Source organism: Sipha flava, unplaced genomic scaffold, assembly GCF_003268045.1.
Source record: "Sipha flava isolate LNK unplaced genomic scaffold, YSA_version1 70_pilon_pilon, whole genome shotgun sequence".
Taxonomy (NCBI): Eukaryota; Metazoa; Arthropoda; class Insecta; order Hemiptera; family Aphididae; genus Sipha; species Sipha flava.
Genome location: NW_020273610.1, coordinates 1447213 through 1462498, shown reverse-complemented (window position 1 = coordinate 1462498; position 15286 = coordinate 1447213). Strand labels below are relative to the sequence as shown.

Below are 15286 nucleotides of genomic sequence, written 5' to 3'. Positions count from 1 at the left end.
TTTTGTTTAAATAACATAAATAAATTTTTTTCAAGTGTAAAATAAAAATAATACAGAAAATTAAGTAAAAACCTTAACAAAAGAGCCTTATCAACGTTAAAACTGTCGTTTACAACATCGCTCCTTTGTACATTATATTAATTAAATAATTACAACACGTAATTGTGTATACTAATACGTTTTTATCGTTTATCTAGTCAAAAGAACATAAAATATTAAGTAATGGGTGTTTAACAGATCCGATCACGTATACATTATACGCGTCACACACTCGGCTGTATACGGAAATTATTTTCTTAACGTTATCATTTGAACACTTTCCTCCCGAGTATAATCACTAAGTAAAATAACTGAGTATCACTAGTATAACTAGTATCACTGAGTATAAACTAAGTATAATAACTGGTTTGGTATCAACGGTAACTAGAAGGATCAGAAATTAACGTACTAAAAATTATTACAAGTATATTTTCAAAATCGTTAAGCTATTATTATATAAAATTTAAAACAACAAAAATAAATAAAAATAACATATTCTCTATTGTAGACTACACTGACGCAATGAAATAGTACATGATATAATGGGATTATTAGTGATGCTGGTTCGAATCTCGGCTGAAATGTTTTTCCTATTTTTTTCTCCATTTTTCTTAATCCTTCGGAAAACTGTCGATAAATATATAAAACTATTCCTTCAATGCAATAACTACAACCCATTTTATATATTATACGTTTCATTTGATGATAATCGAAGCAATTTTTCAGTTCAAAATTACGTACACAGACATATAAGAAAAAAAAAAACTAATACACATCGTAGTAAAACCAACACATTTTTTGTTTCACTTAGAATCTGAAACACAAATCAAGATAAAACCAATACAATCCTTGTTTCACTCAGAATTTAAAGTAGAATTTTCAATTAATTTTCCCGAGTAGAACGCTTTTGTGGAATATTTATTTTATACAAAAATTGAATAGTCAATCAATGAATCGTTTTAATGTTAAAAGCTCGAACGAGCGTAGTGGAATGGCGATACATGCAACGATGGAACAATAATCCGACCGTGGAAACGTTAAAAACGGATCAATTTATCAACAAATATTCGATTTTTATGCGTTGAAATGCTCACGCTCTTCCTCGGAACGTACGATAGGGTAACGAAAAGCTGTGGCGTTGATGAGGTAATAATATTTGGTCGTGGTACAAAGGACTATATCTCTATGTAGTACAGTTGCGTCTGTTTCCGACACAAGTGTTGAAATTCACTGCACTTATCGCAGCTAAATTATTATTACTATTTCATAACGTGCGTATTTGTCGGTTAAGTTAGACGGACGTATATCATTTATTATGCATATTGATCTCATGCCGTCGCTTGACGTAGTCTCGAGGAATAGGAGCGCTTACATTTCTACATAATAATAACTAATATATATGTAAACGTATATAATATATATTAATTGCCGTGTATGAAGTCGACGTGAAGGATGAATACAAATCGTTGTACGTTATACACCGGAAAATTTGATAAGAAAAAAAAACTACCGCTGTAGTACAGTATTATATTATTACTACGACTGCAGATACGAGCCAAAACTCTCATAGTCGTTTGAAGTGTATTATCAATACGTTTCCGTAATTTATAGTGCCGGAGCGCGGTTCAATGTATACAATACGAGTATATATATATGTATAATAAAGACGTATTCGCTGCGGTAATTTCACGTATACATCGCATTATACGTAATACTTCAGGGGTAGATTCAGGTCATTGGGATCCTCAATTTAAAAAAAAAAAAACCATTATAATTCAGGACTTAACAGACATCTTAATTATATGAGGTTCAGAATTAAATTAAAATTGATTTAATTTACAACGAATTAATATATATTTTAAACCGTGGTAAAAACCGCGGGTAACATGTGTTAACTCAAATGTGTGCCTTTGAATTTTTTAAAATTTTTGGAACCGTAGATAGGTCCGGAACTACTCCAGCGTAATAGCCTAGTATAGAGTAATATATAGTTCCGTAACAGGGCTATAATTATTATTATGACAAAACGTTATGCCAACCCTTTCGTATCACATTCATTGCCACATTATCATACAGCACTTGTGATCCCACCAGATCATCTCCTGGCCGATGACACCCCGCCTATAACCCATGCATATCTTACATCTACATTAGTTAATTACGTGAGTACACCTTTGGCGTGTTTGACATAAGTTTTCGAGGCGGTTGGGAAGGTGCACTTATTTTGCTCTAAAATCCTAACGATGAATAAATAGTTTTAACATTACTCTACATTAACAGTCTTATTAACACGTACGAGTACACGAAAACTTTTAAATTAAAAATTATAATTTCATTATTTTCATCTGAGTGAATCTGTCCATAACAGGTAAACTTGCGAACAGGGTAGTTTCTATACATACAAGCAGCAATGCAGAGGTGAGACGATATACTGTAATAATATTATTATAATATGTATCAATATATTTATAATTTATGTAATAAATGTACATTACATATAAATATGTATATTACTACGGTAGTAAAAGCCAATGAAAAAAAAAAAATTTACTTCCTCAAATATGCTCTAGGAATATAAACTTAATGTGTAAATGTACCGTTCATTGAACATCGCAGCCTTTTGCGAAGATCCCACCTGTCTACGTACTGTTTCCACGCACACATTATATCATTGTAATCGATTATCATTAACTGTATGATATTACAAATAATACACTAATATCGTTAACTATTGGGTTTGATCCGATCCAATTTCCGGTGTACTTGCACTTAGTATAAAAAGGAAAAATACGACTCCTAAAGGACATCTACAGCTTGAGTCGTGAATGCGACTTGGTAAATCCCTATTATTTCTAGCTCGAGCAACTAAAGGGCCACACATGTTTATAATTTAAAATCGGTTTTGAGAAAAGACGGGATATAACACATTGCCATGGATTTCCAATAAGAAATATTGTTCCGGGATTTCACTCCTCCCTCAACCCCAATGTTTTTCGTATCCCATAACATTTTGATATTCTTTTCAATAAGACAAGTATAAAAGCATAGATTTAATATATGTATATTTTAAAGACGGTTGGGTAATAATAATAATAATAATAATATCAGGCTATATAAAGCAGGGGTAGCGAACCTATGGCACGCGAAAAAAATTAAATTATTAAAAGTTTTATACAAAATAAACGTATGCTATTTGTAAAATTACAGTTATAAAAAAATTCAAAGAAACAAATCACATACATTTAAAGAATAATAATATTCCTTATACTTTCAATTTTTTCGTCAGCATATGCTTATGCAAGTGTATTTTCTACAACGAATTAAATTAAATCGAAAGAAAGAAATGCTTTGACCGATGAAACAATTGCTGCTCGTGTTTCACTAAAAATGACCAAGTACACTCCTGCAATGAAAACTTTATTTACTGAAAAATAGCATGAAATAACTATATGTACGACACCGAATTTAAGGATATTTAACAAAATTACAAAAAAAATATGTACCTACTCGATAAAAATGATGTAATAAATCTGAAATTTTTTTTTTTTTATCCTTACAAATTATAATTTCCTTAGGGCACGTGAATGATTTTCAAAACCTTAATTGGAAAAATTTGGCACTCGACCCAAAAAAAAAAAGGTTTGCCTCCCGTTCTATACAGTATACTAGTATATACCGGATACATAGATGCTGTTAGTTGTAAAACTTAAGTAAAAAATCAGAGCAATAACAACCAGAAAAAAAAAAATGTTTTAATTTTTTTTTTTTGTACCTACCGGCGATTTTTTTCGAAATCTCGCAGGCTACGCCACTGGGGCTAACGCATCACATAACGTATTGACGTTCTTAAACACGTACAGAGCTGATAAATATTAATTACGTCCCCGCCAAACGACTACAGTCGTGTATGTAATTGTTTACACGACGGGTTTAATCTTTCCGCGCGCAAGTGGAACGGACAGCGGTTAACGACGACCGATGATTTATCGCTACGCGTTACGCGTAACGATCGGTTCTGTTCGTCTGGGCAAAACAAACAATAATTGATAATAATGGATGCGCGCGGCGTGTACAAATATGTGGCGAGATCGGAATGTTTACACGGCTCTCGGAAACTATACATTTTCACTAAACGTACGGCTTCGAGCTGTAAATATTTCGGTATAAATAAAGCTACGACGCTAACCACAATCGGTCACGCGAATGGAAACTTATTTCTTCCCATTTTCGTACGAATAGACGACTCGGTAGTGTGCAACACTTTGCACGTCGGTGCTCCCGTTTCGAAAACATCTACAAAGCTGATTCGTATGAACAATAAAAACGTCGGTTTGGAAAAAATTGCCAGCTCAAAATGTAGAGGCCGTCAGTTTAGGTTATATATGCATGAATTGTAATCTTATGCATTAAAAAAATTTATGAAAACTAAAGTCCGTCTGGCCATTCTATCCGGCGATTTGGTTCATTTTTTTTTTTTTTTTAATGAAAGGTATTTAGACACATATATGTCATTAATCATTGAAATTTACTCAACTCCCACCAACGCGATTCTTCCCCGTACATTTCTTATGGGACATATTCACTCAAGCAACCTTCAAATTCTCATAGCTCATCTTCTAATGAATGGATCTTGATTGTTTCACTCTTAGAACACTCAGTGGATCAAGCTCTTTCTTTTTAGCTATTAACTGCTTATATTTGTTGAGTTTGAGGATAGTTATGTATGCACAATCAACTTTATTTTCAATTTTTTCCAAATACTGTGTTCTCATTAGCTCTTACCCAGTAATATAGCAATAAACCACTCACAAACAATACTAATATTATTAATTATATTAGCTAATATTGTCTGGAAAGAAGCACTGTAAAATTATTTTATGTTATAATTACACTTTCTCATACATAGTCTATCTTAAGGCTGCGGAACATATATTTTAATAAACACTCTTGTAATTTCAAAATGTCTTTCAATTTTCAATATTATACTTATTTATTGATTTAAAAATAATTTTTATGTATTGATTCGATTGCACCTATACTTTTAATTATATAAATAAATTATCTATTGCGAATTTTCGCAATGGGTATACTAGTATTATATTATTTTAGAAAAGTATCGACTGAAAAATAGTCATTTTTTGGCACATGATTATACTTGAAATGTACCTAAATACTAGATTCCTTTCGATTTAATTTTATTTAAACTATACATCATCCATACAAATTAAGTACAATCAGGTATTGTTGGTTTTTATTTCGTTTTATAAATCAAACATTTACGAATTAAAATACGAGTTTAATACAATGGATACACGTCATACGTTAATAAGTAATATGGGAAAAAATGATATAAATGGTACCTATACTTAATGTTATGACCTATTGTCATAATACATATATTCTTTTTTTTTTTACAGATATTTTAATGGTAATACAATACAAAATAGCATATTATTTATATCAATACAAATAAACTTTATTTTAGTATAAATGATAAAAAATAATACAATTTCTAGTCAAGATAATTAAAAAACAATAATAATTTATAAAAATTAGTTACATAAATTTAAGTTGTTCCAATCGCGTTAAATTATGCGTTTAATAATAAATATGACATGCGTATGGTTAATTAATTTTCACAATAGTAAATTATATGAGACCATAAAAATGAACAACCCTCGTTAAAAATATATGAATAATTAATAGTAAATGTGTATATATGACGGTAAAATATATCACCAAACTGCAGTCACGGACCTAAAACAATACATTTCAACTCATTTTACTAATATTTACTTCGTATTAAAGAATATAAAATACTCGCAACAGTATAATTTATAATGCGGATAGTCGGTCTTTACGATTGATTAACGCCGTAAATGCATCTAAAAATCATTTCACGACATAAGATACACATCCATCTTAAATTTGTAATTATAATACAATATACGGTTACATTATATTTGCGCAAAACGAATAATGGGTTTACAAAACCACTTTCGCAACGACCTTATTCGTATCCAATCGAAATAAATTATATTTTACTCACAGCATCCGGCTACTATAATACTCATCACTCCGGTCAGACTGGACTTCCACAAGTCTAATAGTTCTGGATCGGTGTCACCTATTGCTTCGGCTATTATGGCAATCAATACGTTTCTAATAACCTTAATTACAAACAATGGAGTATTAGTATACCAACGTCATATAGTTCTAATTAGATTTTACAACAAAATTATTGTACTAATCTGAACATCAAATTAAAAATAACGAATTAAAAACACATAATCTCGTATGATGGCAAAATTGTTGTATCAGCCTGGCATGTACATGTACTAATTGATTCGATACTCCATGATTTTAATAATTATTTATTTTATTTCTAGGAAAACAGTGATATGATTTAGCTCTAATTATTTAAATATTATGTCTAGGTTAGTATTATAGAATCGTATATTTAACGATTATTTATCCATTTCTCAACCTATAATTAAACATAACTTTGTAACTTTGTGGATTTTAAATCTGAAAAATATTGTCATTCAAATAAATCTATTCAAGATTCTTTATGGTACTAACCTAGTCATCATACAAAGTGAATGTACACTTTCAGTGTATAAGAATTCGTTAAGTTATAATTTTTTTATGGGATAAAAATAAAATACAAAATTTGATTTTATGTTTGTTCTTATTTGTGAACGATTGCTCGACAATGTTTATAATAATGTACCTAATAACTATATTTAATATAAAACATTTCGAAAATAAAATATAATTGAATATACATTTGTAAAAAAAAAACAATTGTTCTCAATTTGTAGTACAATTAATACTGCGATCATGCATTTATTAATTTATGTACGTGGTTCTGTTTTAAATGGTGGATATAATTACACTAATCATGTATACTCTATTACAGGGGCGGCCAAACGGTCGATCGCGAATAATTTCAGAATCGATCATGTTTGAATTTATTTTTAGACCATGTACACGAAAATTAATCGTGGTGATTATGAACAAATTGTCGATAAGTTTTATCTGTATAATTTTTATCTTTTATTCTGGTTTATAAAAAAATTTTCCAAGAAAGTCGATCTTCAAAGATGATGTATATTTTTAGTAGATCGTGGCCGAAAAAAGTTCAGCCGCCTCTGCTCTATTAATTATCCACTTTGGCAAATCTTTGTAATGAACATTTTAACGTTTTATGTGAATGTTATATAGTGTATATAAATTATTTTTTTTAGAACTTTATAAATTTTAATTTTCAATGTTTCTGGTGTAAATAAAACGATTTATAAAATTAGACCAAATTTGATTCGTATGATTTTAAATGAATTATTTATTATAATGACACAGAATTGTTGTTACTCTATTACGTCTCTGTTATTCTTTAAAACTACCCATACGTTTACGATTAAGTGATTTTTGTACGTATATACTGATATGTTAAATATAATTACCGCCAAAAAATATCAGAATAGTCCGTTTACTAAGAAAGGATACTATAGATACTCCATCACGTGCGTTCGAAAAGATGAATTCATTTTCTTATAATTTTTAAAAAATATTAAATTCATGATACGTTTGTGTTATTTAAATAGTTTAAATACTTTTATTTATTAATATTCTGCATAATTTACATTTTTAGTAAACATTTAAAATTGTAAAGAAAAACAACTGAAATTTTATAATAAAAAAAAAGTCATACTTAAATGAAGCAACTTTAGATTAAAGAATTCAATCTTAATTTTTTCTCACCTCAAAATGTTTAGGTGATAGTCCATACTTTCTATGTTTAATACCAATATCTGTAAGTAATTCTTCTAATTTTTCTGGTTTGTCGAGGTGATCGATAGTTGCTCCTAGTGCACCGCCTACTTTCGATGCATGTGCTTTAAACTGAGAGTTAGATTGGAGCTCGTCTATCGACAAACCCTTGAGCCGTTTGAATAGTGATATGTATTCAGGGTTTTCTTTGAACATTCTTTAAAATTAAAATATGGTTTATAAATAATTGAAATTTTTCTCTACTAAATATATTATTAACAAGAATATATATTTTTCAAATTTTGAGATTACATAACAATACCCAATATTTGATACTCTATGCGTAAATAAAAATCAAATATCGAATGATAATATATCATTATAAACATAGATTTGAATAATTTTCATCTACAAAAATGCGTAACAGCAAATTAATTAAGCCCAATATTTTTTCTGCTAGTCAATTTGTTTTTTCCAAGAAACTTAAAATACGAAGTACAATAATTTACTTAGTCAACATTTTAAGAAGCAACTGATTATATAGTTATTTTTATATATTATTACTATTATTATTAATATTACTTAAATTACATTTCGACATCTAGGTCTTTGCATTGTCTAATATTACATATTTTATTTTTCTACATCTGTAATAAATATTTAATATCATGAAGTATTTGTAGTTAAATTTCTCACAAATGATATAGTAAATTATATAAATTGTTCAGCAAAATACAAAATTTAATTAAAACAACATTGGCTTAATTTTTTTTTTTTTTTTTGTAATAGTTTACCGGTATTTTTATTGGAAATTACAGTTACAGTTTATGAAACATGTACTGTACCCGTTGTCATGTATTAGTATTTACTTATTGTATAATACTAAACATATTCAAATAAAATAATTTACTATAAATTTTGAGCCAATTTTCATATCAATAAAGTTAATTTTGTTCATATATTATTTTTAAATTATTAATATTTTTCAATTTTTGTATAGAACAAATAAAAAAGTTTAACTGTTAATACCAAATTAAAAGGTAAAATATCTAATCGTTTTGTTATAAATGCCAACAATCAAGCTAATAGCTAACCACTTGAAAAATTCGAACCTACCTATTATATTACTAAAGTGATAAGTTAACTAATAAACTTAATTAATTATGTTTGTCGTAAATGCTAACTCTTCGTACGCTGTATTGATTAAACAAACCTATTACAATAATACGTTTTAAGTTACGTTGCAATGTTGTCAAAGAAAATATAAATAAATAATATAATAAAATAAATAATATTAGTTGTACATGATCCATAATGGATGTTGCTGTTTTTTTTTTTTTTAATCAACTAATGTTTCAAAAAACAACCACCTCTCCTTCATCAAATTCTTATTTTTAGCCGTCATCATAAGAATTTAATGAATAATTTATAGATACGAGGATCGTATAAATGATCGTTTGCATTAAAATATTGTTAATAATTGTTGTTGAGAAATTATCCTCCACGAGCATATCGATTATAGATTATTTTTTCGGTATTTTTCTAAAATGATTTATAGATAAATGCTTTGATATTGTACTTATATCTCGAGGAGTTTTGTTTCGCACCGATTGTAAATGTTGCGTACGGTACGGAAACAAAACGTAAATCCGTTAAAAACGTGTCGTATAAATTAAAATAAAAAAAAAAAAAAAACGAAATCGTAAAAAAAATCACACGTAAAAGAATAAAATTATAAACACACGGGTACGCGTTACGGAGAGAGAAAAAAAATTAATAAAAAAAACAATGTTTATTGTTTATCGATCGCGTTGAAACGCGTTAAGGATTTTTGTTTTTTACCTGATCACCAGCGCGGACGCCAGTTCGGTCGGATCCTGGGCGAGTGCCGACCACGATCGTCTTATACGCGATATCTGAACGGGACTCAACGCCATCGCTGCGGTGCGCGGGAATCGCGGACGGTTAAGTGGGCGAAACGTAAAGGCGTAACGTTTAGAGACAGACTGAAACAGTCGTTTGGACGACACTTGTCCCGTACAAGAATCCGCTCGGTGCCGTATACGCGCACCCACACGCGCGTATATCTCATGCACACACGCGCGCGGCACACACTCGATCGCGGACGCGCGCGCTCTTACGCGCACGCTTGTACGCATCGCGCGTCGAGCGTCACGTGTTCCGAACACTTGTAGAAACGTAATTTCCCCGTTCGTGTACCCCTTCCTGCCCACCGACCCCGTTCGGGACGACCCGATTGGGTTCGCCGGCAGCGCTCGACTTGGCAGTATTAAAGAAGGGTTTGCTTAAAAAAAATTGCGTCCCCAAAACTTGTTGAGCGTTACAGTCATAACATCATAATAGTAGGGGGACGCTCAAATTTTTAAAAATTAGAAGGGGAACGCCGTTCCCCTGCGCCCCCCCCCCCCCCAAGTCGAGCACTGTTCGCGGGTAAACGTTGAACTTTTATCCGATCGCGGTCCACGTGCAATACAACCGCGATCGGCCCTCGCGGGTCGTCCGGGGATCCCGTCTCGGCGTTCCGCCGTCCAGCGGTCCCGCGCGTTGCGGTCCACGGTGGGCTTGATCGAAACTGGAAAAAAATAAATAAATAAATAAATAATCAATGGACCGCGTGCACCAACGGTGCCGGTTAACAATGGGCCGTCGTGCGTACGTGTACCCGTACAGTCGAATGCATACAGAGTGTGACGAAACGTCAACGTTTAATACCGCTCGATGTCTACACATAATAGCGCTGCGATTGATGCGTATACTACGCTTGCGTTCAAGACGGACAACTGTACAGTTCGACGCACGTTTCGTTTAACGCGTAGTCTTGTACGCGGTTACAACCCGTACATACCTTATGTATAACTAACCTTAACACTCAATAATATGCGTTAGTGTGATGAAACTTATTAAATAATACTACCGGTCTATAGAACCGTAGCTCGAAGAAATCGTATTGTACGCAAGACATTACCGTCTTATACCGGTTGCTCAAAACCTAAATGCAAAATCATAATAAGTAATGTATAAGTATTTGCAACAATGGTTTATTCAAACGCGTTTTTTCTTCAATATTTCAATATCGACACGGGCCCGTCTATATTAATACTACAACTGTATTATCATACTGTGACTACTGGTATAACATATTATTGTTCAAATGGATTATACATGTAATTATGATACAATGTTAAGATTCCAATGAATCAGCTCAATTGATTGTACCAAATTTGTTGTTCGAAATTAATAGTCTACGATTCATCGTTACTCATAAAATTTACGTTTGTTCATACAACTATAATATTTTATTAACAAAAATTATTTGGTCTTTTATACTCTTATTTCAATTGTATTTGAACTACTACTGCAATGAACTGATCTCCTGATATAAACTTACCGTCACAAACCCACTGTTTATTAATATTTAATGCATACTTTTTAGCACTATGATACAAAATTACTTCTGGGTCATCAGAGTAGTTTTTCAACATTAAAAATTATTAAAGATACATATTAACAGTAAGTACACTTAAACTCAAGATATTTTGAATTTTTATTTATGCTCATTGTGATCTTTTTAAATGTATTTTTCTTATGAACGGATGAACAAAAATTGTCAAACATGACAGTCGACGCCTGTATCGTTTATTAAAATTATAAACTGAAAACATAACGCCGCATATACTTGAAATTATTTGGCCATCATGAACCCAAACAATTGTTTTCGGAGAAGCATACTTTCAGTATAAATAAATTATGTAATATTCAAAATATTAGTGAATAATTTAGCATAAAAAAGAAAAATTATTTTTATTTTAAAAATAAAGAACACAAGTTAAGTATTTTTAACTTGAGTGGTTGAATATTAATATATTTTTGATAACAAGTAAAAGTCCAATAAATTTGTTAATGTTATCTTAATATAGTGCTATTTTTAAAGTTCGAATATCATTTCTATTTTAGTTCGAACTTTTACATTTTAAAATTAAATTACAGAAAACAAATTCCAAACTTATTTGAGCAAAAATGTTTAATTTTTACTTGAAAATCCACCGATGCCTAAATAGGTTAAATAATAGTTAGTTATTTACTAGGTTAGTTAACATTAAATATTCTTTCACGATACTACATTTTATTTACCAAAGCTTATTTAAAATTAAGCGCGTATAATACTTAACAGATCAATAAAAACTAAATGTTTGTAGCATAATAAACAGCGTTTATTACAATAACGTCGTGTATTAAATTTATATATATATATAATATTTAAAAGTATCAGATTATACTAATAGTCTCTATGGAAATATACAAATATTTACAAATAATATTTTTTATGAGTATATGGCTTTTCATGAATATTATAGTATAGTACCGTACCTATGGGAAGATTGGGCTTTATAAAGTCATTTCTTTGATAGTTCTACTTTACAATAAAAAAAAAAAAAAAAGACATTTAGAATAGCTGTTTTATGTATCATTCATTTTTACTAAGCTAACGAAGTTTTTTAATAGTATATTTAAATGGGAAATACGAATTCATAAAGGCCGCCCTCTGAGATGAACAGACTATAAAAATAGCACGATAGGAGAAAGTCCCGTATAGACCAAAATACATTAGAATGTAATAATAAAAATACTTTTTTCGCGAATTATTATTATTTAGTAACACATTGATAAATTGTAAGTACCAGATAAATAGAAATGTAAAGTTTCATTATTTTAAATTTTTTTTTATTTATTTGCAGTGAAATATCTAAATACAGAACTAAATCTATTATTAATTCTAACTAATTTTAGTACTTATTGGATAGTAATTTTTAGAAGTATAATTTAAAGACTAAGTTCAAATCCAGCCCTAAATGTGAAAATTATGAAAAACAAATTAATAAATATTTAAATTTTCTTTTTATAATTTTTGGTGATTATTTAATTATTTCTGTGATTATTTCAACATTGTTAAATAACGTAAACATGTTCTTGGAATTTTTGGAATTCTGTATACCAAATAAATTTAGAGATTTGCGATATAATTAATTTTATATTACCACTATGGAATCATATTGTTTACATAAATATTTATATGTATACAAGGAGTAGAAGCGAAGGCTCGGGTCGAAGAACGTGCCAAGTAGTAATTTTTTGTTAATTTTTATAGTCGTAAAAAATATTACTAATCAGTTTTTCCGTTTTGATAAGAGAATTCTAGAAGTTTAGTAATTACCAAAGTATAAATATACATTCAATTTATAATCACACATAATAATAATAACTTTAACATAAAAAACTGTTTTGTATTTACTAATTATTTGTATAAAGTGATTGATTTTCGTGATTGACATACATGCGTACGAGCGTACGATGTGTAATATAATGTATGTACCAGTTCAATATAATTAAATCTAGTAAACTCATAAGAATACCGATCTCAGTAATTGAACAATTAAATATCACTTGAAGGAATAAAAACGTTTAGAATAAACTCGTGTCCCGCATTAAGTTATTAATCATTTAATCATATTCTCGACGTACTGCTACATAAAGTTCTTCTACAGTATAATTTATTGTCAAAATATTTTTTTAAAGATTAAAAGTTAATACGTCAATTGTATATTATTTTGGAGTAGTATATTTACAGCAAGATAAAACATTTTTATAACGCTATGTATTGATGTAATTTTATTGAATTTTAACAATAAAAATAAAATTATTTTAGATAACTAAAATGAGTAATGTTCAATGAGAAGTTTTCTCGAACGATGCGTTTAAAAATACATGCATTTTTTATGTTGATTTATACAAATTTACTTATAAATTTAATTTAGTTTAATAAAACTACATCTAGATAATTATATTTTGGTAATATGGAACCTTTATGTACTTTTGTCTTAGTGATTTTCATATTTTGTAAAATAAACTATTATCATGATATAAGTGCTGTAATATTACGATGAATACATCTAGGTACTGCAGTATTAATTTTATAAGCTGCACAAAAAAATCAAGAATTACCATTTTCATTCTATTAACATTTTTTACTTTTATTATTTTTTCCAACAATTAATAATATAACATTTAATTAAATTATGAGTACACCAAGATGGAACACCAAAATTATTAAAACTGTTAAATCAATAAATTATGTTTTTAGAATATCAATCAGACTAAGATAACTTTTTAAATTGAAAATATTTAGATAACTGAATGAAAACATTTTATAAACACGTCTTTGTATAAGAAAAAAATAATTGCACATAAACTATAATTTACCTACTAAATTAGTCGATGCAACACGTCATAATATTGATATTAATGATTTTAAATTCATGTACAATTTTTTAATATTATCAATTCAAGTTTAATGTTATTAATTTAATATTTGATATACTCGCTGTTTTTACGTTATTAGTCTGTGTTCAATCGATTATTCGTGTAATTAGTTTTGTGCTTCGCGATGGAAATATTAAAATCGAATAAAAATAATAAAAAAAATTCCTCTAAATGGTTATATGTATACAAAATATAAAGAATGTAAACAATTCATTCGATGGAAATATCTGAAAAGTAGTTTTTAAGTGTCCATCTATATCAAAACAACTTTAAACAAAAACAAAGCCAAAAGTCTTCTTCACAAACATAATCATGTATCCGATCAAAGCAATATCGAAACTGTAAAATCTAAAGCTGAAATAAAAGAAATTGCCAACGTTTCTGGTTCTACGCATAACCGAATTTTCAACGAAATAATGAAAAAAAGAACCGGATGGGCCTCGCTCTGCTATCCAGTAAGGGATGGAGTGCACCTCGTTTATAGGATAGGTCATTACAATAGATTTGTTAAATTTGAATGCAATGATAGGTATCATTGTATATGAATAACGATTTTGAACGGAGATGGTTTGTTAGATATATATAGAATATATATATTATTATTGTTATTATTATTATTATTATTATATTATAATAATCTTGTATATAGAAAACAGTCTTCCAACAATTTTCTATTTGGATATAATTTCTTTATAAATATCCTATATAACTATATTTAATTAACATAAAATGAGTCAATACGGCTCTTATTTTTTTATTAGGAAAAATCGAATATTTCAAATGCCTATAAGTTGCTTAAAAATCAGTAAAATATTTTGAAAAAAATACGCTTAAAGAAAATGCCAAACTTAATAACTAGTAAAAGTTTCGAGTTTCTGCGACTTATACTTTTTGAATTATAACAAATACTTAAAATCATTTGAGGATAAATCGTTATTTTATGCAATTTCATAAGAATTTAATTTCAAACTGTCATAAAATGTTTTTCTTAAAGTCCGGTAAAAATGTTTTTATAGTTTTTTAAAGAATAACTTATGGATAATCTAGAGTTCAAATTTTGAACTTTAAATCAATATAGCCCAGAATTTTTTTCTGTAACAACATGAATTATCTTTTTTACAACATCTCCTATTGG

General features: G+C 29.1%; 1 protein-coding gene across 2 annotated transcripts; it reads right to left on the bottom strand.

The window, feature by feature from the left end:
* Positions 1 to 5572: 5572 nt before the first annotated feature.
* LOC112692118 (globin-like) lies at positions 5573 to 9953 on the bottom strand. Of its 2 annotated transcripts, none has more exons than XM_025566681.1 (4): positions 9655 to 9950; positions 7804 to 8029; positions 6089 to 6209; positions 5573 to 5796 (listed from the first exon to the last, which is right to left on the bottom strand). In XM_025566681.1, exons 1-4 carry the CDS (start codon positions 9747 to 9749, stop codon positions 5789 to 5791), a joined length of 450 nt encoding a protein of 149 aa, XP_025422466.1. In that variant the 5' UTR covers positions 9750 to 9950; the 3' UTR covers positions 5573 to 5788. The 2 variants fall into 2 exon arrangements, with proteins under 2 accessions (XP_025422466.1, XP_025422465.1); XM_025566680.1 differs by lacking the exon at positions 5573 to 5796 and adding an exon at positions 5807 to 5924 and having other exon boundaries at positions 9655 to 9953.
* Between the last annotated feature and the right edge of the window lie 5333 nt (positions 9954 to 15286).